The following is a 25,220-nucleotide window of genomic DNA, read 5'->3' as shown; positions in this document are numbered from 1 at the left end:
CTTGGTGACACCTTTTTTGAGGAGCAGAAGAAGCAAGTTGCAGTTTAAAGCAGGCTGTGCTCACGGGCAGTGCTGGCCATGAGTGAGTTTTCTCTGTTAGACTGTTCACCTGCCACCAGCCAGTTATTCTGGGATGGGCAGGAAGACAACATGGGAAAACAGTTCCACTACAAGCCAGTTCAACTGCTCTGCCTGCTTTCATTCCTGGGGGTGTTGCAGTTTGTTACTATGGCAATTCAGTGACATTTGCTGGAGGTCGGAAGATCACTGATGGTTGTTTTCGGGTAGATCCTGTCCTTTCTGTCTCTGTTTCCTGTGTTTCTGTACATGCAGTTCTGTTCAAAAGGCAAAGCTGGGTTTTTTGCTGTTCCTCAAAAGCAGGTCCCAGTGCTCAGGCTGCCAGCAGGTCACTCCTACACGGCTCTCCAGTGACCTCCACCATTTGGGAGATGCTTGAGGGCCCAGTGGACAGATCCTGTCTGGAAGCCCAGACCACCCCCACAGCCTCCTTTGCTCATGCCTTAAATTCTGGCATAAACAGGAGCAGCTGTCAGAGGACATTTATGCTCGTTGTGACCAGACCCACAGACTGACACCTCCTGGGCCAGATCCCACAAAATCCCTAGTAACATAACCTGTTTTTCCTTTGTGTCCCTTGGCCTCTGTTGTGTTGAGCCCCTTTTCCCTGCTTGCAAGTAACTTTTGAAAATCAGGATGATCATCTCACAGGTGATGATATATCCAGGTGTTTCAGACCTCCCTCAGGTTGCAGGAGGAGCAAAATGTGGTGATTGGAATCTGTCTGATGATGTTATGTCACCTCCACACAGCTCGATGAGCGGTTCTTCCCAGCCCATCGTGGTGGGAAGTTTTTCCAGAGTGGATGGGAAGTTTTGGCAGTAAAGAGAGACTGTCCTACTTGACTCTCTCTGGGGAGGAGACAGAAGTCTTTCCATGTTGCCCATTGCAGGGGACAGACTGTTTTTCCTGGAAAGAAAAGGATTTTCCAGAGCCCTTAGTGGTGCTGTGATGGGTCACTGGGGAGAAGGGTGTTGGGAACTGGCAGAATCAAGGGCGAGCAGCAGCCCCACGGTGCCCGAGGCAGCAGCACAGGGGGAGAGGGGCTGTGCCCGAGCCATGGCCAGCAGTGCTGTACTCCCACTCAGGCTGGAGCTCCCTGTGGAGCAGGAGTGTCCTGTGGAGCAGGATCCAGTGGCAGCTGGCAGAGTACAGCCCCAGTGCTGAGCTGAGGAGCAGCCTCTCCCATGCCCTGCACAGCACAGCAAAGGGCCTGTGGGCTCCCTCTCCTCTCCCACAGAGAAGGTGGGTTTCAGCTGGGCTTTACTGAGGGCTGAAAAAGCGCTCCCCTATAGTCAGGGGAACATGGCACGTGCAGGGGTCAGTGAGGGTCTTCCTGGAGGAGCTGCCCAAGTTTGGGATCCCACTGCAAGGCAGCAATCCCTGACCTAGGATTCATCAGGCTGGATGTGAGGGCCTGCTCATTCACAGTAGCCACTGATTGCTTGTGAAACTAGAGTTCCTGACTCTGAGCTAGCATGGGAATGCACTTTTCCTTCTAGTCATCTCAGGAGGAGACTTCTTGCACAAAGGCAGGGGAAAAATTACTAGATTGAATTATATCAGAAGTTGTACCAACCATGGTGGGGCTGCAGGCCCAGGGCAGTGCCCACCCTGCTGTGCTGGGCACTGCTGAGGCCCCACCTTAAAACCTGGGGTCAGTTTTGGGCCCCATCACGACAAAAAAGACATTGAGGGGCTGGGGCATGTCCAGGGAAGGGAATGGGGCTGGGAAGGGTCTGGAGCACCAGGAGCAGCTGAGGGAGCTGGGGGGGCTCAGCCTGGGGAAAAGGAGGCTCAGGGGGGACCTTCTGGCTCTGCAACTCCCTGACAGGAGGGGGGAGCTGGGAGTGGGGGAGGGCTGAGCTCTGCTTCCAAGGAACGAGGGACAGGACAAGAGGAAATGGCCTCAAGTTCCTCTGAGAGGTTTTACGTTGGATATTAGGGAAATTTTCTTCATAGAAAAGGTGGTCAGGCACTGGCACAGCCTGCCCAGGGCAGTGGTGGAGTCGCCATCCCTGGAAGTGTTCAAGTGTAGATGTGGCACATGGGTTAATGGGTTAATTAACCCATGTGGTACATGGGTTAGCGGTGAGCTTTGCAATGCTGGGTTAGTGGTTGGACTCAAAGGTCTTTTCCAACATAAATGACTCGATGATTCCTCAACCCCTCAGGCATGAGGCCTTTCCCAGTGCTTTCCCTTCTAGCCCCAGGGGGGCCTTTGCACCAGCAGCCCATCCTAGCTTCTCTTTCCTGCAATTAATTGAAAGTAATCTTTCCTTCTGTGGCCAGACTTGATCACCTTCCCAGTTCATAGCAACTTTTTTGTGTATTATGTGTTGCTCTCCCTGTTCTGGTTGTGTTTATACATTGGAGGTATGGTTTGTGTAATGGAAGGTTCACACAGGTACTGGATCCTACAGAGAGAAAAGCACAGATGTGTCTTCCAGGGGAGGGACACAAAGAGTCCTTGGGCCCTTTGGCTGCAGCACAGGCTTTGGAATCCTCTGCAGCTCAGCCTGGCCCTCGTGGGGACACTGAGCCATGGCTGCACTCTCCTCTCCAGTGACACATTGCTGGAGTCAGACCAGACTCACACTGCAAGCTGCATTTAGAAAATGCTGAGAAGTATTTCAGCTCCAAGGCTGCCAGTTCTGCCTGTGCAATCTAGGCAAGGAAATGCCAGTCAGCACGTTTTCCCTGAGCTGTGTCACACAGGAGCAATCCCAAGGAAGGCAGGGATGCACAGTACCTGCTGCAGTGTCATAGGGATGAAAATAACTGCTTTTAAGGGTAAATACCCTTATAATGCAAGAGGTGCCAAAATGATCTTCAGAGGAGGTACTTTTGAAAATTAAATATATATATTAGATATAAATACGTCTTGAGCTTTATTTTTCTTCTTCCCCATTTGTAGTAGTGTCGTACTTACTGTTTGCTAAACGCTCCTCTGGGTCTGAGGGTGTTGTAGGCTGCGAGCAGAACATTTTTCTTTGCAGTTTCTCAGCCAGATGCAGTCAAAGCATCACCTATGTACATATGTACATCCATGAGCAACGTGTGTCTCCACTGCAGTTACAGAGAGGAAAAAAAAGAAAATGGCATTATTTTTTTTTTCCAAAATGGAATAACCAGTAAATATTTCACAACCCCATAAATAAAAAATGATTGATCTGATATTTTAAAAACATAATTCCCTTTGGGCTCTGACTAAGTGTGAGAAAGTTCAGGCTGAGAGGGAGTTTATTTGGAAAAGCAGTGAAAGGTTAGAAGCAGGGATGTGGGCTGGAATAGCCTTGCAAATGTTAACTGTGGAGGCACAGGGCTAACACCTTGCATGTGCACAAATGTTTGGAGGGCTGTGAATTCAAACCATGAAATTAATATAGTCAAAATGGATGTTTTCTTGCCCACATGTTACTCATACAGGATATGGTGTTAGTAATGTTCTGACAGGGATGGGAAGATGGAGGTGGTTTGCTAGTGTTAATTTAAGGTTAAGGAAGAACCTTTAGCATCTCTGTTTCTTGATTAATTTAAATATTCAAATTTGCAATCCTCATGTTTTCTGAAAGTAAGTTTTGGCTTTTGATTTCCTTTTACTTTTTTTGGACGTACCAGTGCAAAACCTGGAGAGTTCACTGTTGTGCTTACTAACACCTTACACAATGAAAAGCCTGATGTAAATGGTGTGTGTGCATACCCACGGTGAACCATTAGTCATTTACAACTCTGTGATTCGTTTTGCCAATGTCCTTATTTAATAATTCTCCTGCTCCTTGGGAAGAGCTATAAAAATGGATTTTATTTTCCTAATGGGTTTGCATTTTAAGTAGGTGAAGTCTCTTTAGATTCCCATTTACCAAACATGGAGATGAATATGTTCATCTTCACATTTAGATGACCAATGGGCTGAGACCAAGAATGATAAATTTTGGTGCAGGAGGAGGAATTAAGAACATAATGAGGAACTTAGTTCTGGGATCTACAGCATAAAGAAATTTTGAGCTTAAGGCCCAGATATTTATCCCAAGTTATGGGAAGGTTTAGGTTGGATCTCAGGAAAAGGTTCTTCCCCCAGAGGGTGGTTGGGCACTGACCAGGCTCCCCAGGGCAGTGGGCACAGCCCCCAGGCTGCCAGAGCTCCAGGAGGGTTTGGACAAAGCTCTGAGGGACAGGGTGGGATTGTTGGGGTGTCTGTGCTGGGCCAGGGGTTGGGCTGGATGGTCCTTGTGGGTCCCTCCCAGCTCAGGACATTGTGTGATCTGTTCCTCAGAGCTGGAGCTGTCGCCTGTCCCAGAGCCCAGTTCCTGTGCAGCTCCAGGGCTGGGTCACTCATTGCCCCTGGAGCAAGGCTGCTTTGGCCAGGTGCAGTGCTGTCCTTTGCCCCCTAACACAGCTTCCTGCTGTCTCACTCTGGGTACACTGCAGGACTGGGATGGGAGAGTTCATCAGTGCAATTTTCCAGGTTTTCTGGAACGTGAGAGTTCCATTTGCCTTTCTCTCTCTCTCTTAGTCCTGACCCAGCTTTCACATAACAGCACCAACCTCTTGTCTGAGGGGGGTGAAATTGGGAACAGTTCCTGGACCTGTTGTAGGGTAAATTTGAAGTTGCTCTTCTGACATAACTGTTACACTGAGGGTTCTTTTGGGATGTTCTCACTTGGGTATCCTGCCCAGTGTCTCTCCTAAGATGTGCTCAGGAACATCACACACAATGGAGGGTTTAACGTTCCTGCAAGTCCTGCAGTTCCATAGCTCTGGAGAGAAGCAGTTTCTCTGTGTATAGTTTTAAACTGAGGTTTTAGAAGAGGAGGTTTTCAGGTTGTCTAGAATTCTGTGATCTTCCCATGATCTTATACAAAAAATTGCTAATGTACCCATGAAAATTAAATTCCTGCCCCTTTTCGAGGTACTGACCAAATAGACCATGTTTACAGAAATCTGAATGCAAACAAATCTCTTGCAGAGTTCCTAGGCAAGAAAATTGATGAAGAAATATATTTATTCCAATAAAAAGAAGTATTAGGTTATCCTGAAGATGCCAGGAGAGTTTTACTGAAGGCAGAAATAGATCCCCCCACTGTCCAGTGAGGGATACACTTTCCATCTTCCAATGTGCGTTGAAATTTAGCAACAGAAAAGGTGTATAAACAGCAATGCCATTAATTATTCCAAATTCTTCTTTCAGCCTGACCCTTTTTCTGTTGAGCTGCTTGTTGACATCTCAGCAATGTTGAACCTGAGTAGCACACAACAAACCCAAACACTGCGAGTATTTTAAAAATTTAAGTTCTCAGTATTTTGATTTCTAAGGATCTTCATAACCAGGAAAGGCAGAGGGATACAAGGATCACCTTCCTGACACCATTTCCTTTCAGTGGAAAGGTTGGAGTTCTCAATTTCCTTGAGTGATTGCAGAGGGGAGGGTTCTGCATCCCCCCGGCCTTGTTTTAATCTCATTTTTTCTGTAAGAAGTTCTATGGAGTCAGGATCTCTTCTCCAGCGCTGCTCAGTCGTTTAACTAGCACTTTTCCTTTCCACTTGGGAAAACAGGCACTGATTCCCATCTGTAAATCACAGTTCTAGTCATGGACAAGTGAGTAAGAAAAAGGAGAGATGAGGTTTGCTTTTCTTTTCTGAAGTTCTCTGTGCTACATCATTTGATCTGACCAATTGTGGGGTACATAAGTATTGTGTTCCCATCCAAACCAGTTTGATTCCAGAAGGGGGTTATGGTGAAATGGCCCTTATTGTGTGTTATGCAGAGCTCCACAGTGTGGGCTTGATGGAGTTTTTCACTTGAGATGGAGATTCAGATCCTTATGGAAATAACAAATAAATCTCCCTTCATTGACAGGTTATGTAGGTACAGATACACCTATTTAATTATGCAAGGTGAGGTACTTCATTGTCAAATTGCTGGTAGTAGCACCTTATCATACCCATGTCACCATTCTTTATCTTATACTTAGTTACAAATAGAACAAAAAAGAATCCAACTCTGCCCCAAAGGGACACCAGAATGAGGAATTATGAAACAGGATCTGCTGGTGTCAGTTATACTGTCTGGTGTGTCTGAATTTTGTCATGGAGCCTGAATATCCTGGTTCATGGTCTGCTTTGGGGCATAATTGTAAAACACTATAATATTTTTGCTTTAAATTGCCGATGTTTGCTGTCTGTTTGGATTCAACTTGAGCATCCTTTTAACTGAGGGAGAAGGAAATTCATTGGTGTGTAGCATCCTGAGAACGCCCAGAAGTCCTTTCTCTCTCGACATCCAGTGAGTAGTGCCTAAAACACCTTTTCCCAAAAAAGTCTTTTTAAAAGCATTCTAGAGTTTGTGACCATCAGGCTGTTCTGAACAAGGGTTCTGTCTGTCAGAAATTAAATCAGGATATTCCCCTCCATAGGGAAGTTCCTGGTAGTCTGGCATTAAGTTTCCAAACCTGGTGGGATTACATTTAAATCTCCTTTGTGATACGTTCAGCTGACATGTGGTTTTGATAAAGTATCACAGAATTTATAGCATTCTCTGGCCACTGACTTGAAAGCAGCTTAAAAATCACTGTGAAGTGAAATCAGCCCCGTAGCTGTGATGCACCTGCAGCAGCTCTTCCCAGGAGCTGGGCCTGGCTCTAGAATGCTTCAGGGAGAACCCAAGCACCAGCCTGTGGCTCCAAGCCCTCTCACTGCCATTTAGCCCCTTGCCAGCTGGAAGGTGAGCTGACACCTTGCACCAGTTTTTTGGTAGTTTCAGGGGATGTGACCCCTCTATGAGGGTTTGGGATTACGTTAATCTTGGCTTGGCAGTTTGGATCCTGGGGATCCCCCTATGGGAAGCACCATGTTAAGCCAGCATGTTCCTCAGTGTCTCCTGTGTTCTGAGCAAGGCCAAATGTTTGTGGGAAGGAAGTAAATGATTGTGAAATGAGTGATCTTGAATAGTTTGCCCACGGGGAAAATTTTTTCCCAACCCTCACTTAGGAGCTGGCTTGTGCCTTTGTGTGTGAGGGTTTCTGTCCTTTCCAGATTTCTGGATTTTATTACTATTTAATCCTTACTGACGTAACTCTGGATACTTTAATCCTCTTAAGAGGTTGCTGCTGACTTTGGGCTCGGTCCTGCTCCCTTTTCAAGGAATTTTGCCATGAGACACCTTTAAGCTGAGCTCTGATGTAAACTGCAACTGATTTTACTGGCAACTTCAGCCTTGGTTGTAAAATGCAGTTGTGAAGCTGTAACCTCTGTGCAAGGCACAGTTGGAGGGGGAGGAGGTGGAGGTCTGTGTCTGTCTGCAGACCTGCATTCTGCCCCTCCTCACTGCCAGTCCAGGGTCTAGAAAGAATCCCCCAAAGGTGCCAAAGGCTCAGGCCAAAGGAATTGTCCGTGAACCTGCGCGGGGAATGTCCTGCCAGCTTAGGAAGACATAAATGTGTTCCTTTCCATCTAGGTGCCCCTCTGGCTGCGGAAAGGGAGAAGAAGCCTCTCTCCAGAGCTGTCTTTGTGCTGCCCTGGGTGGAATCCACAGAAACAAGTGAGGGTCCCAGACGTTTTTTCTCCCTGATGTGTTGTAAGGAAGCAATAGCTGCACTCTGAGTCTTCTGGGGAGGCTGCTCAGGTGGTGTGTTCTCTAGACACAGCTTGGAAAGGTGTTTCCCAGTTGGAAACATGCAGTATGTTCCTCAGAAAATGCCAGCCTTTCCTGTTTCTTTGCATCAGGTGGATTAGTCATGGTCCCTGGCTCTTCCTGAAGTGTTGGTGTTGCTTGTGGTTCCCTTCAGTGAGGCAGGAAACGTGGTGCTTTTTCCAGGTACTGCCACACAGCCATTCCCCCGCTCCAGCCCTCTGGGTTTGCCACCAGCAGGACTCCCAAGGGCTCCAGCATCTGCTAGCAGATTTTCAGGAAACAGTCAAGGAATGTGAAACTGAGTATCAGAACATCTCATGGCCTGTCCTGTAATCCACGGGCTGAGGCTGGAGGGATGCTGCTGCTGCTTCGTGGTCACTTCAGCCTCACTCAGAAAGCCTTTTTGGGGGGAGAACCATCACAACCTCAAAGAGAGAGATGACAGATAAAGGTATTGCAGCTGTAGGAAATCCAGCCCCTGCCTTCCAGAGCTGCTGCTGGGTTTTATGAACTGTTTGGGAAACCTTGTTTGCCAAGGTGAACCAGGAATGTGGAATTATCACGGAATCACAGAATATATAATTTAGAATAGATTTCCTGGTATTGGGTGCTTCCTTTGCCAGTCTCAAACCTCCTGGTGTAAAGGGGCCACCTTGACCATGGAGCAGGACGAGCAGTGCTGTCCAGAGTGCCCTCTTCTAATTTTCCTGCTTGTTTTTTGACTGGGACCTGTAACAATTTTGGATTTGGGGAATAATTCAGCTGTCCCTACCCGACAGCTATTTCTGCAGTGCTCTGCAGGAGTAGGATCATTTAGGATTCAAGAGTATCTGCAGAGTGCCAGTTGCCCTGAGCGCTCCTCTATCAAGTAGCTTTTGTGAATTCTGCCATTCGAAAGGTCAGTGTGAGTTCTTAGTCAGGTGAAAATTGTTCTTCACCTTGGAGGAGTCCTTAAGGAGCTCCTGCAGCTCTGGACCCTTCTTGGGCTGTACTGTCAGCATTGCAGGGCTGTCAGCTGGATGGTGTATGGAACTGTTTCCAGTCTGGGTTTCTGTGATGCTGTGCAGAGCTCTTGGTTCCCAGTGGAAACCTGTTTGTTCACAGCTTTTGTGGTATTGGATTCCTGCACTTAGGAGGGCAGGTTAAGTGATCTGTATTTGTAGTTTGTGATACAGAGGTCCTGACCTTTCAACACATTTCTGATTGCTCTTGTTCCCTTCCTGGGTTTCTAGAGCAAAATCCACTAAGACCAAGTGCCCAAGGAAAGAAGCCTGCCACTACTGGGCATGTGTTCTCCACCCTCCCTCTTTCTGCCAAAATGAGACATGTACTTCCTTCTCTGTGCAATATTTGAATCAAACCAGGAAAATATTCTCAAAATCTTTAATGCAGCATCTGAGAGGAGAGGAGAGCCGAGCTGGCTGCTCAGCCCCAGGGCACGGGGTTCAGCAGCTGCAGGTCAGTGCTAACACAGACCACACAGCAGGAGCCAGCCAGCAGCAAACCTGGAGATGGGCAGAGGAGAGCAGCATGTTCCCTCAGACCCTGTGGAGTGATCTTGGGGTGCTTGGAAAACCTGCCTGTTTGCCACCTCAGTCCACCAGTCCTTCATAGCTGAGGAGCTGCCTTGGAACAAGGCTGTGCCTTGCCTTTTCTAATATTTAGATGTGGTACTCTATTTTGATGTGTATTAAGGATTAAATGTGGGCTGACTAAATAAAGAAGGCTGGTACTGCTTAGACCTCTCTCTGGAAGCACTGCTCTCCTTGGAAAGACTCCTGAGCATAAAGGGGAATGATACATTTTGGAGTTTGGTTTTTAACTGGATGTCTTTGAAGCCTTTTGAAGTTCTGGGTTTGCAGCAGGGTGGTGTTTTGTAGGCCTGTGGCCCAAATACCAGTGAGGGACAGCACTGAACCTCTGTGCTGGTGGGCTAAGGAGTGTTTTTCCCTGTCCTAGTAGTGCCTGTTGGTGCGGTTGTGCTTTTGGTGGGGCTGCACTGCGTTGGTGTCTCCCTGGTGACAGCAGAGAGCTTGAATCTGAGCAAACTTGCTCAAGTAGTGTTAGTTTGGCTCTGTCTGGTACTGTCTCTCCAGAGGTTTAGGGATGGAGTTTCAGTGTGGGCTTGCAGCCACATTTCCCACGGAAAGCTGTGTTGTTACATGTATTGGATATGGTGCCCCAGCTGGATACCTTGATGTAGTGGTTGTAACCCAGGGCAGGGAAAGTACACTGGAACAGGCTCCCCAGGGCCATGGAGGCCTGACAGAGCTTAAGGAGCGTTTTGACAGTGCTCTCTGGATTGCTGAGGCTGTCATTGCACTTCATGATCCCTGTGGGTCCCTTCCAACTCAGGATATTCTAGGATTCCAATTAGTAGTGCACAGCTAATTCTGCTCAGGGAGTTTTTTGCTAAGAAAGCAGTTGCTGCTGGGATCAGCACTGGAAGTGTTGGAAGGCTGTCAGCAAAGATGGCTTTATCGGGGACGAAGGAAGGAGTCTGGCACGTGGGGGCAACCCTGAAGAAGGGCCATTGTTCAGAGAGGTAAAGCTTGGCTGCACATGGGCAGCTCCTGGTGCTTTCTCAATTCTCCGTACAGCTCCTCGTCTGAGGCTTGGCACTGTGTACTGGGTTTTCTCTTGTGGAGTAGAGAAGATTAGTGCCAGTACCAGCTGGAACAAATTCCTGCTTCTGTGTAGTCTCTGGAGGTCATTCTGCTTGCAGGAAAACAGTCCCCTAACAAAACAAGCAAACCTGTTTCTCTTGGGTTGTGCTGTTAGTGTTGTCACTGTGTTCCCTTTCCCTGCACAGCCCAGGGAAGGAAGTGCTCATATCCAGCATGTGCCACTCAAGGCTCACTGCTGACAGGGAGATCCCCACTGTGTTAGAGACCACAACTGGCTGTGCCTGAGTCTGTGAAATGGTGTGTTAGTTAGTTTTCCTCTGTTCTAACAAGTCTCCTTATTTACTGAGCACTTTTCTTCCAAACTAAGGCCATAATAGTTTTCTTCCTCTGAATGTGGAAGTGCTTGGTCTTTGGGACTCCTTTGAAGAATTAATCTTTAGTTCATCTCCTGCATGGCTCGTACTTCAAAAAGGAGCTTGGTTCCTTCTTTTGAGGACACTAGCAAGGTGGGACTCATGACTGATGCCATGTTATGAGTTTTCTTTGCTACTAATTGACCGTGGAGTTTTTTGTGAAGCAGAATGAAGAGCAAAAAGTGATTCTTCGTTTAGTGCTGAACATCATGTGCTGCTGAACTGAGTGGTGAAGCCAAGTGAGCAGTTAGACTGTACCAACACATCCTAGCTTAAAATATGGAGTTATTTTAAAAATTATGGAGAAGTAAAATAAAATGTGTACACTCTGGTGTGTTCAAATATGGTAAGGAAGAGGTGAAAACAAGGCTTTAACTTTGCAGATAATATGGATGTATGGGACACAAACAGCTGAGCTGCTGAATGGCAGCTCCTCTGTGGAGCTGTGGTAGCTGATGTCTGCACTCCTTGCTCTTGTTAGAGAGTAAAACATTAATTTCAAGCTCCTTTGTGGCTACACCAGCTCATGTGTTTCCCTGTGTTTGCCATGGGCTTGTAGCACCAACCCATCAGCTGCTGCAGTCAGCTGACGAGTGCAGGGCTGCAGGGGGGTGACTGCTGAGGGATGGCAGGTGTACCCCAAGGTGTGTGTCAGGCTGTGCCCCGAGGTGTGTGTCAGGCTGTACCCCAAGATGGATGTCAGGCTGTACCTCAAGGTGTGTGTCAGGCTGTACCCCAAGGTGTGTGTCAGGCTGTGCCCCAAGGTGGGTGTCAGGCTGTACCTCAAGGTGTGTGTCAGGCTGTGCCCCGAGGTGTGTGTCAGGCTGTGCCCCAAGGTGGGTGTCAGGCTGTACCTCAAGGTGTGTGTCAGGCTGTGCCCCGAGGTGTGTGTCAGGCTGTGCCCCGAGGTGTGTGTCAGGCTGTGCCCCGAGGTGTGTGTCAGGCTGTGCCCCGAGGTGGGTGTCAGGCTGTACCTCAAGGTGTGTGTCAGGCTGTGCCCCGAGATGTGTGTCAGGCTGTACCCAAAGGTGTGTGTCAGGCTGTGCCCCGAGGTGGGTGTCAGGCTGTGCCCCGAGGTGGGTGTCAGGCTGTACCCCGAGGTGGATGTCAGAATGTACCACAAGGTGTGTGTCAAGCTGTACCCCAGGGTGGATGTCAGGGTGTTCCCTGATGTGGATGTCAGGCAGCAGAGGGTGGAAAAACCCCACCAAGCTGACAAGGAAAATCCTCTTCCCACAGTGACGTGAGAGCTGAGCCAAAGACACTCTTGTCTCCATTCAGATCAAGCCACATTCATAACCATCTTGAGCTGTTTTGCATCTGTCTGTCTGCCCCACACAGCTGTGCTGATGGGGATCAGTTGTTGCTGGGATGAGGGGGGGGGGGCATAGGGTACAAACATGCCTGAAATCAAGCTTCACCAGTCCTCCTTCCACTGAGACTGCACTGTCCTGTATGTCTTGGATTGCTGGTTCTCTTGGCTTTGTTGGTTCTCTTTGGTTTTGTGGCTCTAATAGGATCCTGGATGCAGTCAGGAATCAGTGAGAACTGAGTGTGCAGTCACACCCAGTCCATGTTGGAGTTGGCATATTGAGACTTTGATTTCTAAGAGCTCACACACTGACTCTGTGTTTAGTTCTGCCACTTTGTCCCCATCCTGAGTGGCACTTCCCTGCTGTAGCACTGAAAGGAGATGTCAGCAGGGCCTGCTGCTGTATGTCTCTTGTGTGAGGTCTGTGTAGGCTGCACTGCAGAGCAGAGCTGCCTGAATAGGAACTAAATCAGCATATGCCCCCAGCCACATAGCACAGGGCACGGGGGGGACAGGATGAGCCCATGGCTGTCTGTGTGCCTTAGAGATCTGACAGAGCACGTGGGATGGGTGTCAGTGCATGGGGGTGTCTGATTGAGCAGTGTGGCTGCAGTGCTTGACTTTCACCTCAGAGTTTCTAAAGTGGCCTGTTTTCTTCTTCCTACAGACAATTTTAGGTATACATGTGACATTTGTGGGAAAAAATATAAATACTATAGCTGCTTCCAGGAGCACAGAGACCTGCACGCCGTGGATGGTGAGTAATGTTTTGACACTCAGACACCCAAACTAGGATGGGAAGTCTTTGGGGAAGCAAAATGTGGTTCTGCAGGACCGTGTGGCCCGTGATGTGCAGGACATTTCACAGCCTGTCTTTGCCATGGAGACACAGCATCCAGGCTCTGCAGGAAGGAGTTTGCTGTGCTTGATTCTCTTGATGTGCATCAAAACAACACCCTATGCTGGGACCTGGGGGCTCTGGTCCTATCTGCAGTGAAGTTCCTGGTTAGGGTGGATATCCTGGAGTGCCTCAGGGTAAATGATCAGCCTGCCTACTCACTGGGAAAGACTTGGTTGCCTTTTGGTTTCTGACTTTACAGGTTTGTTCCCAACATACTCCTCTGAGAGAAACCACATTTCAGAGTTGGGAAATGTTGTTTTGTTGTTGTTAATCACCCTGGTAGTGAACTGATGGGCAGTGGCCCTTACAGGCTCATTTTTCCTCTCTCTGTGGCTGTAGATGTGGCCTAGGCTGGTGACACTTGGACAGAAGCAGGCCTCCACTGCCTGATGCAGTGTTGCTTTCTCCTACATGGTGGGAAAGAGAAGCATCAACATAGTGACTTTGGCTTGCCCCTTGCTTACTGGGCATCCAAAGATCCTCAGCTCAGAGCCCACAGACACTCCAAACCCTCACTGTGTGTGCTGCAAGCCTCTAAGTACTGCCCCTTGCTTGGCCAAGGATGGAGCCCTGCCAGAGTTCTAGAAAGAGGCTCCTTGGAAAGCAGCAGGTTTTGAGCAGCACTGTCTCAGAAAAGCAAGTGGTTTTTTACAATACATGGTGTCCAAAAGAATGGCTGTGTTTAACTGGAATGTGTGGACATCTAAAAGTGCTCTAAGGACAGGCAGTGTTCTCCTGCAGGGCACCACTGCCAGCTCCCTCCCTCCCGTGGGGAGCCAGCATGAGATTAGTGGGACTGGGGTCACTGTGAGGGGAACATCTCTCCTTCAGTCAGTGAAGTCTCATGGCTGTGGTTCAGGAGCTCTGTCGAGGGCACAATGGGGCTTGGAAATGGCCCCACGTGTGCCCACAAGGACACTGTGTCAGTCCCTGAAGGGCTGGGGTGTTCTAGCACATGCAGGTGTGAGGCAGCTGTGCATCTGAACCTCTGTGGGGCCGTGGCAGTGTCAGAACAAAGGCCTTGAGGATCTGTGTGGATTAGGGCTGGGCATGCTCAACTACTTCCTGTGTGGATGCTGCTGGGAAGAGGAGGGACTGGGGCACAAAGCCTGGTTTATTCAGTGGGTCTGAACTATGCTGAGCAGTATGTGAAATGCAGGAGGAAAACAAGACCTTTTAAGAGGATTTAATTTCTGTTTTGTTTCTTCCCCTCCTTCTTCTATTCTGTGTTAGTTTTTAGTGTGGAAGGGGCCCCAGAAAACCGGGCAGGTAAGCCGAGCTCCTTTGTGTGCTTTATTTCACAAACCTTTTCAAGCATTCAGTAGCTCAGTCACAGAAGGTCCGATTCTGAACTTGGAAGAGTCAAGGGAATTTTGTCATGGATTGCAGAGGGACAGGGAGTGTCCTCTCTCCCTCCCCCAGTGTCTTTAGCCAGTAGGTTGATGCCCAGCCCTAGCAGATACCAGGCTTTTGTTGCACATACAATTGATCAGGCTTCAGAAAATCAAAGAAGCAGGTGTTTCATGTCTTTGGTGTTTTAGTGAATTGTTCAAGGTATAAATTAAATTCTTTTATAAAATGGGTTGGGTTCTGATTTGTTGCTAGCTGTGCTGTTAGCTGGTAGAAGTCCCAGGTCAGTATTTGGTAGGTGACTTGCCTGCAGCCTGCATTGCCCTGCCCACTTTCAGGCAGTACAGCAGTTGCACTGGAAGAAAATCAGAAAATATGGTTCAGACGTTGCAATGTGTTTGTTCAGTTTTTCCTCTGTATTTTTTAAACATTAATACCTACAAGGCATGTTCCTGGGCTGGAAGCAGGGATAATCCTGGGGCACCCGAGGAGGAGGAGAAGGGACAAGTCAGACAGAGGGGTCATTTGGTTTATAATTCTTGTCTTCACATCTTGTTGCAGATGGAAATGTCATACAGATGCAGGAGCATTCAGTGCCCGTGCAGCTGTAGGAGGCAGCCCTGAGGGTGTGTCAGCTGAGCTGCTGCTCTGTTCTCTTGCAGACCCCTATGACCAGGCCGTCATCGCCGCCGACGAGGTCAAGGAGGAGGAACCGGAGCCGTTCCAGAAGATCGGGCCAAGTAAGAGTTATTGCACAGCTTCAAAGGAGAGGGGAAGCACAGGGGGTCACATCTGCCCTGAGCTGGAGTACCTCTAAGAAAACCAGGAAGCACTGTGGTACACAGAGCTCTTGGGACTTGATATGTTCAGGTTCAAATGAGCATCAAACACCAACAGCCCTGGCTGTGAGAACTGCAGCTTTGTGATGTTTCCTGCTCAAGAGCTCTGCAAAGGGAAGAGGTAGAGGGTTCAGGGGAAAAGCAATCTGGCAGCAATGTGGTGGCAGAGCTGGCAGGTGATCTGTTCACACTGCCTTTGTGGAGGGTCATCAGGGCAGAGGGAAGCAGAGAGAGCACCAGACAAAGCATTTCTCCGAATTCTTCACTTTGGAAACGATTGATTATCCCTGGGTTTTCCTTTGGCTTGCACCTTGCTGTCAGTTGTGGACTGACACTGGCAGGAGCAGGAGGTGTCAGTGTGTGGTTACACTCCATTATTTCCAGTACCCCCAAAGCAGGAATGAGCACCATTGCTCCTGAAAAAACCCATCTCCTGCAAGAGAACTCTACAATCCCAATATAAAAGCTCTCTAATACTGAAGTTTGACTACTTGTTTCCTAGTTTGACTCTTCTTGTTGTCCACACATCACAGACTTTCTGTAACCAGAGGACGAAACTGTGCCATCTGTAATACAGACTTTAGAAATGGATTCTCTCCTTTGTTTTGCACTTACTTGCTGTAATTTTGGGGTAATCTCCTGCAGCTTGTTCAGTTCTACGGGGTTTTTTATGCACAGTCCATCCCTCTGGTCACTGCCTTGAGCTGTTTCCTTTCCTGGGGAAGGACGTGTGGATTACAGGGGAGGTGAGTTCCACATGGATGAGGAATGTGCTCAAGTTTGTGTCACCAGTTTATATGTAAAAAGACAAGAATTGGGGGTTATGTAAGAGGGCTGCACCCCTTCCTGATCTTCGTATTTGTGTCATTTCACAGAAACTGGCAATTACACCTGTGAGTTCTGTGGGAAGCAGTACAAGTACTACACTCCCTACCAGGAGCACGTGGCCCTGCACGCTCCCATCAGTGAGTATCTGCTGTTCCACTGCAGGCTCTGATTTACAGGGTTGTGCTGAACATGAGGGTGGCAGGAGAGAGATCATTCTTGTGGATCCTTCCACTGGAGCTGTGGGATTGCAGTGGGCAGGACATGGATCATGTGCTGCCCAGGGACTGTAAAGCTGAGCTGGGATCTCCTCTCACAGGGACGCTGTTAAGTCAGTCACCAACTTGTACCCCAGTCCATGCAATTCTACCCATGTTCCCTGGGGGTTTGAAGGTTTAGTTTGTTGTGTAACTGCAGTGATGCACAGAATTTGTAGGCTCCCCTAAATAATAACTGAATGTACATGTTAGGGAAGAAGCATCTTTCTTGCGAGCTTCTAGGAGGTTATTTCAGACAATGAGTTAAAACTGGGTTTCAAAATCATGTACATGACCTCGTCAGCCTGCTACTAAATCACAGGCAAGAAACTTTATTTCAGGGAGCTCCAGAAAAGGCAGTTCTTACTGCAGCCTGCACTATGGAGGGTGCCCTCCCCAGACAAAGGGGAGGTTTTAATGAACAATTCTGTAATTCAGTGCAAAATTTGAGTAAACTAGTTTAGAGAAATTCTTGCTACCTGCTGGCTTTGAATGCTCTAAAAGTATGCAGAGAAGTTCTTTACACCTGAACTTCCTGCTCCTTTCCCAGCATTGCCCTGGGCTTTGTTGTGAGCCGTGGTGGCTGTTCCTTGCCCGGGTGTGTCCTGCTCCAGCGTTTGGGACGATGGAGAGGAGGGATGGGCTGAGCTCATCCCTCAGGGGATGCCTCCAGCTGCCGCCAGCAGGGGGGGCGCGCGCGCCTCCCTCCCCAAATTCACCTTGCATCGGGATTTTAAGGGATCCTAATAAGGCACCTTTGGGTTTGTGGGAACACAGTCCACCAGACTGTCACTTTTAAGGTTAGTCAAGGTTTGGTGGCTCTTGACAGCTCCCGTGCAGGTTCTCTGAAGGTTGGAGATAGAGCAGGATCAGGGCAGAAGGTGCAGGGCACAAAATGCCTCTACCAGCAGCATCGCCAAGTTGATCTCGTTGTCTGCCATCTGCTGAAGGAACTACCCCAGTAATGTGACTGCACACATAACAGTTATTCCTGAGTTTCCCTGCACCCCCAGGCTGCACCTCTTCGTTCAGGTGTTCTCAGTGCTCAGCAGGCCGTGGGTGACCAGCAGTGGGTCAGTCCCTGCCACAGCTGTGCCCTTGGGCACCAGGCTCTGGGCTCACGGGTGCCCCCGCAGAGAGCTCAGGAGCAGTGAGCTCTGAGGACTGGGCACTGGAGCTCTGCTCAGCTGTAGCATGTGCTTGCCTTCCCAGTACTTCATTTCAAGGGATTTATTGCCATGGATATCTTTCCACCCTCCCAGCCATCTGAAGCAATAGCTGAGCTGCTGGTTCCAGTCCAGGAGCTCCAGCAGAAAAGAAACCCACAGCAGTTGTTCTCTGGGAGGTGTTTCCCTGGGATGGGCCCTGCAAAGGCCTCCACAGGCCCTGTCCCTCCCCTGGGCAGCTCAGGGGCCTGGCCCAATCTCCACTTTGTGGCTGCTGGGGGCCAGTTTTGGAGGAGGAGGAGGAGGAAGAGGAGGAGTGTTCTTTGGAACACTGGGGTTGAAACCATTCCTGCACCCTGGTTTCTGCTGTGAAAGAAAAGAAGCTGCCTCTAACTGCAGGCTAAATCAGCAGCCAGAGATGTGCAGATGAGTTTCCAGTGCTTTCAAATATCTCTATGAGGACACTTAAGATCAGATCAAGATAATATTTTCATAAGGTTTAACTCCTCCCCCATAAACTTTTCTTTTTCCTTTTTTTTTTTTAACCATATTTTTTCCTCTCCTAGTTCCCATGGCCAGTAAGATTTATGATTTACAATCTCCCACAGGAGAGGGCACAGTGAGCTCCCAAAGCAGACTGGCCAGTACATTCCCCCACCTTTCAACTGCTCAGACTCTGCTCTTCCCAAAATCCAAGGTCTTGGGAGGCAGCTGACTTTTGGAAAGCACAACTGGCTTTTTTGGACCCTTGCAGTCAGAAGTAAAGCTGAGACTGTCTTTACCCTAGTCTTGTTCTTCTGGGTATAAGGCAAATGCTGAAAACTTAGTTGTAGTAGGATTGGTTAAGGAAACCCCTTCAGCATTTCCAAACCAGCTTTCTGAAGCTTGGGTGCAAGCTTCCCTTCCAGAGCCTGTCCTTCTGGTTTTCTGTGATAATGGATAAAAAGTCATTGAAAGTGGGCTAAAACAAGGACTGAAATGCTGCAGGGTCAATAGGAACCTTGCAGGATAATTTTTGGTCAGTGCTGCTGTCTGGAGAAGAACTCTGCTGTGGGATTCCCTGGAATTATTAATGCCAAATGTCTCCAAAGTTCACTTTTTTGAGTGTGGAGTAGTGGCTTTTTCATAAGCTTAGAACTGGGCTATGACTCTTTAAAAATACACATTTCTCTGCTGTTTCTGTCAACATATTCACTCTTTTGAAGAAGGGTGTCAGGGACTGTTTCCAATACAAAAGTGGATTGTAGGCACAACCACTGTCCCAGTTTTAGAACTGTCTCTGAATGGAGGGGCATGGGGAGGGTTCAGAGATTTGTCTGTCCTCCCTCAGAGTCTGACTGCTCTGTGAGGTGGGACTGATTGAACCACGTTTGCAGGTGGCTGGGCTGTTGGAATTGCTTGGAAAGATGGAGAGGGACTATTTGCCAAGGGTCTGGAGTGACAGGACAAGGAGGAATGGCTTCAAACTGCCACTGAGTAGGTTTAGATGGGATATTGAGAAGAAATCCTTCCCTGTGAGGGTGGTGAGGCCCTGGCACAGGTTGCCCAGAGAAGCTGTGGCTGCCCCATCCATGGAAGTGTCCAAGGCCAGGTTGGACTGGGCTTGGAGCAACCTGGGCTAGTGGAAGGTGTTCCCCCATGGCAGGGGAATGGAATGAGTTGGACTTAAGGTCTTTTCCAACTCAAACCATTCTGGGATTCTGTGATGTGCTTGCAGTGCAGAGAAAACTTGGAGTGTTGGGGATGTGGACTAGCTGTAAATCCACCAGGAGTGGGATTTAGCTTTTAGTAGGATCTCCCAAATCCAGGCTTAGGAATGTGCACTCACCACATCCTTCTCTTGTACCTGCAGATAAGGCAACAGACTCCCAGGTCATGGAAGCATGTGTTGAGAGCACTAAACTCTCCACAGCTCTCCATGTCTTTTGCTTCCAGGATGAAAATCTAAAGTGATGTTAGGGCCCTGAGAGCATTAGTAGGTCCTGAAGGCCCTGAGCAGCCTCACAGGGGGCCTGTGCCCAGTGTCACACTCCCTGTTCCAGCTCTGAGCCATCAGGCCCTGCCTGGGCTGCACTGTAGGATTTTGGTCTCCAGCTCTGTTGTAGACATGCCCATGCCTGGCTGTGCATCCCATGGGTCTGGACCCCAACCCACAGATTGACTTCCCAGCTTGATGTCAACCCTGTCCCATCATTCTGGACCTCCCTGAGGATCACTGGTGTGTGTCTGACCCTGGGTAACCTCACTAGAGCTGATCCTGCTGCTGACCTGTGGATTGACTTCCCAACCTTACCACAGACTTGTGTCATTGCCATGAACTTCCTGAAGATCTGGTCCTGTTGTTGAAGCTGTCTGTCATCTCTGGTCCTTGCTCACCTCTCTCAGGGTCTGTGGGATGGACCCTGGCTGTTGAAGACCCTTCCCTGCCAGCCCTGGGATCATTCTTGGCTCTGTAGGGGACAGACAGACCTACACCCACCCTGACACCTGAGATGCTCAAGGAAGTTCATCCAGCCTCTCTACTCAATTCCTTTCCTTATTGTGAAGGACACTGGATATCATTTGTGTATCAAAAGTGCTTGAATGCAGTGTTTCAGGAGGGCCACTGCCCTCATGGGTTTTCCCTTAGAGAAAGGGATCCTTTTTGGTAGCACATGTGGTTTCCACACAGCTCCTGTCTAACCAAGAGAAAAACAGCTCCAGACTCCATTTGCATGGTGCGTCTTTGCTTCCTCAGTGAGGGAAATTATGAGTTATTCCCACTCTCTAATCCCACAGTGCCTTGGCAACAGGCTCCACCTGTTTGTGTGTATAAAGGCACACATTAAAAATTCTATAGGTTAGAGCAGAGGGGTTTTTCTGTGGAAAGACCTGTTTGCCATAGCAGAGGTGTCTGCTCAGAGTATTGAATTTCAGGCCATTGTTAAGGAATCACTTTCCGTCATATTCAGTAGAGAGAGGTTTTTTTCTCCACAGGTGATGGTATAATTTCATCTGAACCATCCAAATGGCTTCTTACCCATCCTGGCAAGATCTTTCTGAACAAATGCTATACACAAATTATTAGCCAGAATTTTTGCCTGGAAAAAGTGATGTTACTGAGATAATCTGATCTCTGATGTGGTGGTGCATTGTGGCAGTGAGTGGATTTATGTGTGCCACATTTTCTCCTTGCTGCCACAGCTTGCCATTCACAGGACTTGAAGGTCTTCCCAAGCCACTGTGATCTCTGGACTGCCCAGAGAAACACATTCTGTAGGATTGCCTTGATTTAACTACTCATAGATAAGTTTTAGAGAGAAATCTAATCTTGCTGTTGAGTGACAGAAAATACAGCAATCTCTTAAGGTAATTATTGTGATGCATTATTACCCTCACTAAATTGAGCCTGAAAATATCCAACTGTAGCTTTCAGACACCAGGTCCTATTTATAACTTTGTCTGCTTGGTGAAGGAGGACTCAGTTACCAAATTTCTGGCCTTTGCAGACCCTTGCACAGCCTGCTCTCAGGTCCCTAATCTCCCAGTTAAGCCAAAGGACTGACCTGTGTTTCTGTTGTAAGCTCTGCTGCTCTTGTCCTTCATTTATCCTCCTGTCTTCTGCCCTGACTGTTCTCCAGTGAGTTCCCCACCCTCGTGCAGGGCAGGGCCCAGCACTGGCTCCTGGAGGAGCCGAGAGCTCCCATTGTGTCCCCAATGCCCTTGGAAGGTGCCCCAGTTCACACCCAAAGAGGACCTCTGTCATTTCAGCCCCAGCATCACCCTGGGAGCTCCTCTGCAGCCACCCTGACCGAGCACAGCAGTGAACAAGCTTCTTCCTGCTGCCAAGGTGGAGTCCCCCATCTTTTCAGCATCACCTGGATCATGTGGATCCTTGAGCACCTCGGGTACCACTCTCAGAGCTGCAGCACAGAGCCCTCAGTGACTGGAGATCATGCAGTGAGAATCACGCTCTACATCACTCTTCTCCTGCTCTCCCTTCTCCACCTTCCACTGGGACATGTCTCAGCTGCTTTCCAAGAAAGTTTAAAAAGCTCCAGAGCAGCAGATATGGGATTGTCTGCCCACAATGTTCTCTCCAGTCTTGCTGTGTAGCTGCAGATTTTGAGGCAGGAGGTTTTTGTGGCCATTCAGCAACTCAGTATTTTTATTTTTAGAAATATCTTGGCCTTTTTGTGAGCCTGAGGCAGATGACTTTTCAAGAGCAGAGCAGAGGAGCTGCATGATGGTCTCTACCTGTGTTGCTCAGTTTTCAGAGGGAATTTGTCATCTGATGAGCATTTTTTTCCCAATGAACTATTATCATCCTCCAGACTGCTAGAACTAATATTCCTTTGTCTGTCTTGTATTGCTGGCTCAAACTCTGTCTGCCTGGTGTCAGATGGAGAAGCCTTCTCTCTGGGGTCTCAGTTTGAAGACATACAATTTGTTTAAGTTGGGAAGAAAAAGAAGACATTTTGGAGGTCATCACAGCATTGAGACTTTTGTCTTCAGGTCTCAGAGAGCAGTGTCTGGGCTGCAGAGGATGTACAATGATGCTCTTTGTTTCTGACACTGAAGAGTTGGCTGAGTGCTGTTTCCCTTGGTATGGATGGAGAATAAAGCAGCAATTGGTGGGAATGGTCCTCATGGGAAACTAGATGACACATAAGAAGGAAATTTTCATATCTGACTACATTTTTGCTGGCAGCAACTGGAGGAGGATTATCCATGGAAATTGAAAGGAAGTATAGGGAACAAAACAAGCCTCCTGCCTATTCAGCTGGCCAGAGAGCAAGCAGAGGAGAAGTATCCTGACCTAAACTACGAGAAAACCCAGTGCAGGATCTCCTGCAGAACAACAGAAATGTCAGCCTAGGTCTGTGTGTCAGAGCAAGTGAAACGAAATACCTGGAGTTACAAGCCCCTCTGGATGTACACACCCCCACTCCCCAGTGCTGCTGAAGGGAGGATGAGAGGGATCACATTTGAGGTCTGTAATGTCTCCTGGGATTTTTGAAGTGAGCATCCAGTCTCAGTCCGAGGAACTTTTCTCCTCCCCTGTCTCAGAGTCAGGCTGTTGTGCTGCCATGGCATTCCATGACAGCTGCTCCACGTGGATAAGTATTCCTCAGTTACACTCTGTAGGATGGGCAGGTGCTGGTGTGGTCCATCCGCCTTTAGGCATCTTACAGTGTCACTCTGTAGAAATTACTGAGTGAAATTAGGGAGATTGGGCTGTGGGTTAAAAAACTGTGGGTTAAAACCTTGTTTCTTAGTGATTCTTCATGACATGGTTGGAGTGAGACTTGGGCTCCAGGAGTCGTATCCAAATTTCCATAGAAGAAGCCACTGAGGAATGAAGATGTTTCTTAGATAATTTCTCCATTTTTGTAATTGTTTTTTTAATCCATGTGGCCCAGGCAAAGGGATGTTCTCCTGAAGGTTTTTTCACATGACTTTTGGCATTGAAAATTCCTGGTGATCCTCACTGTGCATTGCAGAGACCAAAATGGAGATGCATTCAAAGAACATATCCCAGTAATACTGAGAATTTCTCTACGTGTCACCAGTATTGATCTGGAGATGGGGACCAAAAAGCTTTACTCACTCTGCCTCCTAATTCCATTTCATTCCCAACAGCCCCCTTTCCTTTGTATTTGGTTGAAGAGACAAGGAATGTAGCTGGAGATCGCTAGGATTTATGCAAGGCTCGAGGAATAAAGATGTAAACTTCTCTCTGCTCAGAGCCCTGAGTGTCACTTTAGAAACCTGCTCTCAAAATCAAATACCTAGAAATGGAGGCAGAGCTGCAGGTTCACCCGGCCAGGCCGTAGCAATCCAACAGTGCTCCTGGATGGATGGGGTGATTCCTGCTGGAGGAGGAATGGGTTGGTCACATGGCAGGTAAAGGTGTGGAAGGGAGTTAACAAGCTTCAATAATCACCCTGGGGTGAGTGGGGAAAGCAGTGCTGTTCCCTGGGATCAGTGCTGTTCTGTGGGATCAGTGCTGTTCCCTGGGAACGGAGCTGTTCCCTGGGATCAGTGCTGTTCCCTGGGATCAGTGCTGTTCCCTGGGATCAGTGCTGTTCTGTGGGATCAGTGCTGTTCCCTGGGATCAGAGCTGTTCCCTGGGATCGGTGCTGTTCCTGGGATCTGTGGTGGCTGCAGTGCCCATGCAGGGATGGCTGAGCGTGGCTGTCACACAGCAGCTCCGGCAGGCCCAGCTCTGGGAGCTCACTGGCTGTGCAGGCACTAGTTCTGATGTTCATATCCAGAGTTCTCTCGATCTCCACTCTTCGTGGCAGTGAAGACCCAGACGAGCCAGTCCAGCAAAAAATCTCCGGCGTCCCTAAACCGCTGTTCCGGCCTCCTGCACCGCACCCCCTCCGGGGTCCCGCCCGCCTCCCAGTCCCAGATGTTCCGCACTCCAAATTCTGGATCCCCAGGAAGCAAGGCCATCACAGGTACCTATTGCCTTTCTACCATCAACTTTCTTAACTGCTTAGTGTCCAGTCCTGCCCTAGGTTGGCTTTTGACCCTCGCTGGACTCAGTCTGCTCCATCCATGACTGTTCCAGAAAAACTACTCCCAGAAGCCCTTGAATGGATTAGATCCTTTGACACATTATAAATAAAAATTTACCTCAGCAGTAGATCTTTATAACCTCTTCCCAGTGAGAAGTTGGTTCTGTTAAGCATTGTGGTAATCACAAGGTTTTAGAAGACCTTGTTTCAAATCCTGGCGTCACAAACTGAGGGGAGCTTCCTGACAAGGATTGGTGTGATGGCTTGTCAGGAATGGGGATTTTTGTTTGGTTTTCAGCACTGTTTGGCATTTAGTGTTTGTTTCCCTCAAGGTGATGTTTCCAGGGCTATGTCCATGCCTTTGGAAGTGAAATGGAGTACAGGTGTCTTCCCAGTGCTCCACTCCCCAGGAAACTCCGAGAGATAAACTGAGCTCCAGCAGAAAAGTCAATGTCACAGAACCGTTACAGAAGCGTCAGAAAGCTCAGGTTGGGACTGATCCTCCCATTGTCTGTATCCTCCTCCTAAACAAGATCAAACCTTTTAAAAAAAACGTATTAAAAGAAAGCAAAGTATTAAAAGAAGCAACTGAAAAATAACAGTTAATAAATAGGGTGTGAGACATAATGTGACATGCAGGCAGCTGGGAAGCACTCTCCTAAGTCTGTGGGATTGATGGATATGTATTCCAGCTGCATGCAGCAGAAGGGCTGGTCAATTAGTTGGTGTTTAGATGCCCCTGAAATGTCTGGCAAGGGCAGATGCTGAGTACAGGGGTGGCTGTGCTGGGAGAGGATGCAATAGTGAACAAGGGGGGGTTGTTAGATACAACACACATCCACAGCTGCCGGAGCTTGCTGAGAGACCTGTCTTTTTACAGCTTGTGAATCCTGGGATTCCATATTGTTACTGCACCTCTTGGACATGGATATGATGTTTTTACTAATTTGAGGTCCGTCCAGTTCAACCAAGTCAGGAGTTAAAGCTGACAAACCTTTTTCATTATTTACTTAAACTTGCAACAACTTTTTCCAGTTTCATGTCTCACAAAAGTGGAAAAACAGGGAGCCCTCTTGGGCCAGAGGCCAGTCATCTGAGCAGAAACCGGGAGGTGTTTTTTGTAAGAGCACTCTTTTTCCCCCACTGCTCTAATGAAAAGTGGGTCAGAACATTGGGAATAAACTCAGAGCTGTTCTCTTCCTTTCCGGGGGAAGGAATCGCCGATGCTTAAGCCTGGTAGATGGATCTTCACAAACTAATCCTAGTCTGGGGTCCCACCCCATCTGTCATTTCCATGGGGTCTTTCATGGCTG

The 25,220-nt window shown here is 48.4% G+C and overlaps 1 protein-coding gene across 6 annotated transcripts in view; it reads left to right on the top strand.

The window, feature by feature from the left end:
* The window catches only part of ZNF618 (zinc finger protein 618), a 95,830-nt gene that overhangs the window by 37,854 nt on the left and 32,756 nt on the right, over positions 1 to 25,220 (top strand). For 3 of the 6 annotated variants that reach the window (XM_017834699.1, XM_017834701.1, XM_017834698.1), the window contains exons 5-9: positions 7,535 to 7,618; positions 12,731 to 12,820; positions 14,977 to 15,054; positions 16,029 to 16,118; positions 23,659 to 23,847. In XM_017834699.1, the coding sequence (XP_017690188.1) occupies positions 7,535 to 7,618; positions 12,731 to 12,820; positions 14,977 to 15,054; positions 16,029 to 16,118; positions 23,659 to 23,847 (531 nt within the window). The remainder of the gene's footprint in view (positions 1 to 7,534; positions 7,619 to 12,730; positions 12,821 to 14,976; positions 15,055 to 16,028; positions 16,119 to 23,658; positions 23,848 to 25,220) is intronic. The other 3 variants (XM_017834703.1, XM_017834702.1, XM_017834700.1) reach the window with 2 other exon arrangements.

This window comes from Lepidothrix coronata, unplaced genomic scaffold (assembly GCF_001604755.1).
Source record: "Lepidothrix coronata isolate B3197 unplaced genomic scaffold, Lepidothrix_coronata-1.0 Scaffold237, whole genome shotgun sequence".
In the NCBI taxonomy this organism is placed as follows: Eukaryota; Metazoa; Chordata; class Aves; order Passeriformes; family Pipridae; genus Lepidothrix; species Lepidothrix coronata.
Note: the sequence above shows the minus strand (reverse complement) of the source record. Positions and strands in the feature narration are given on the sequence as shown.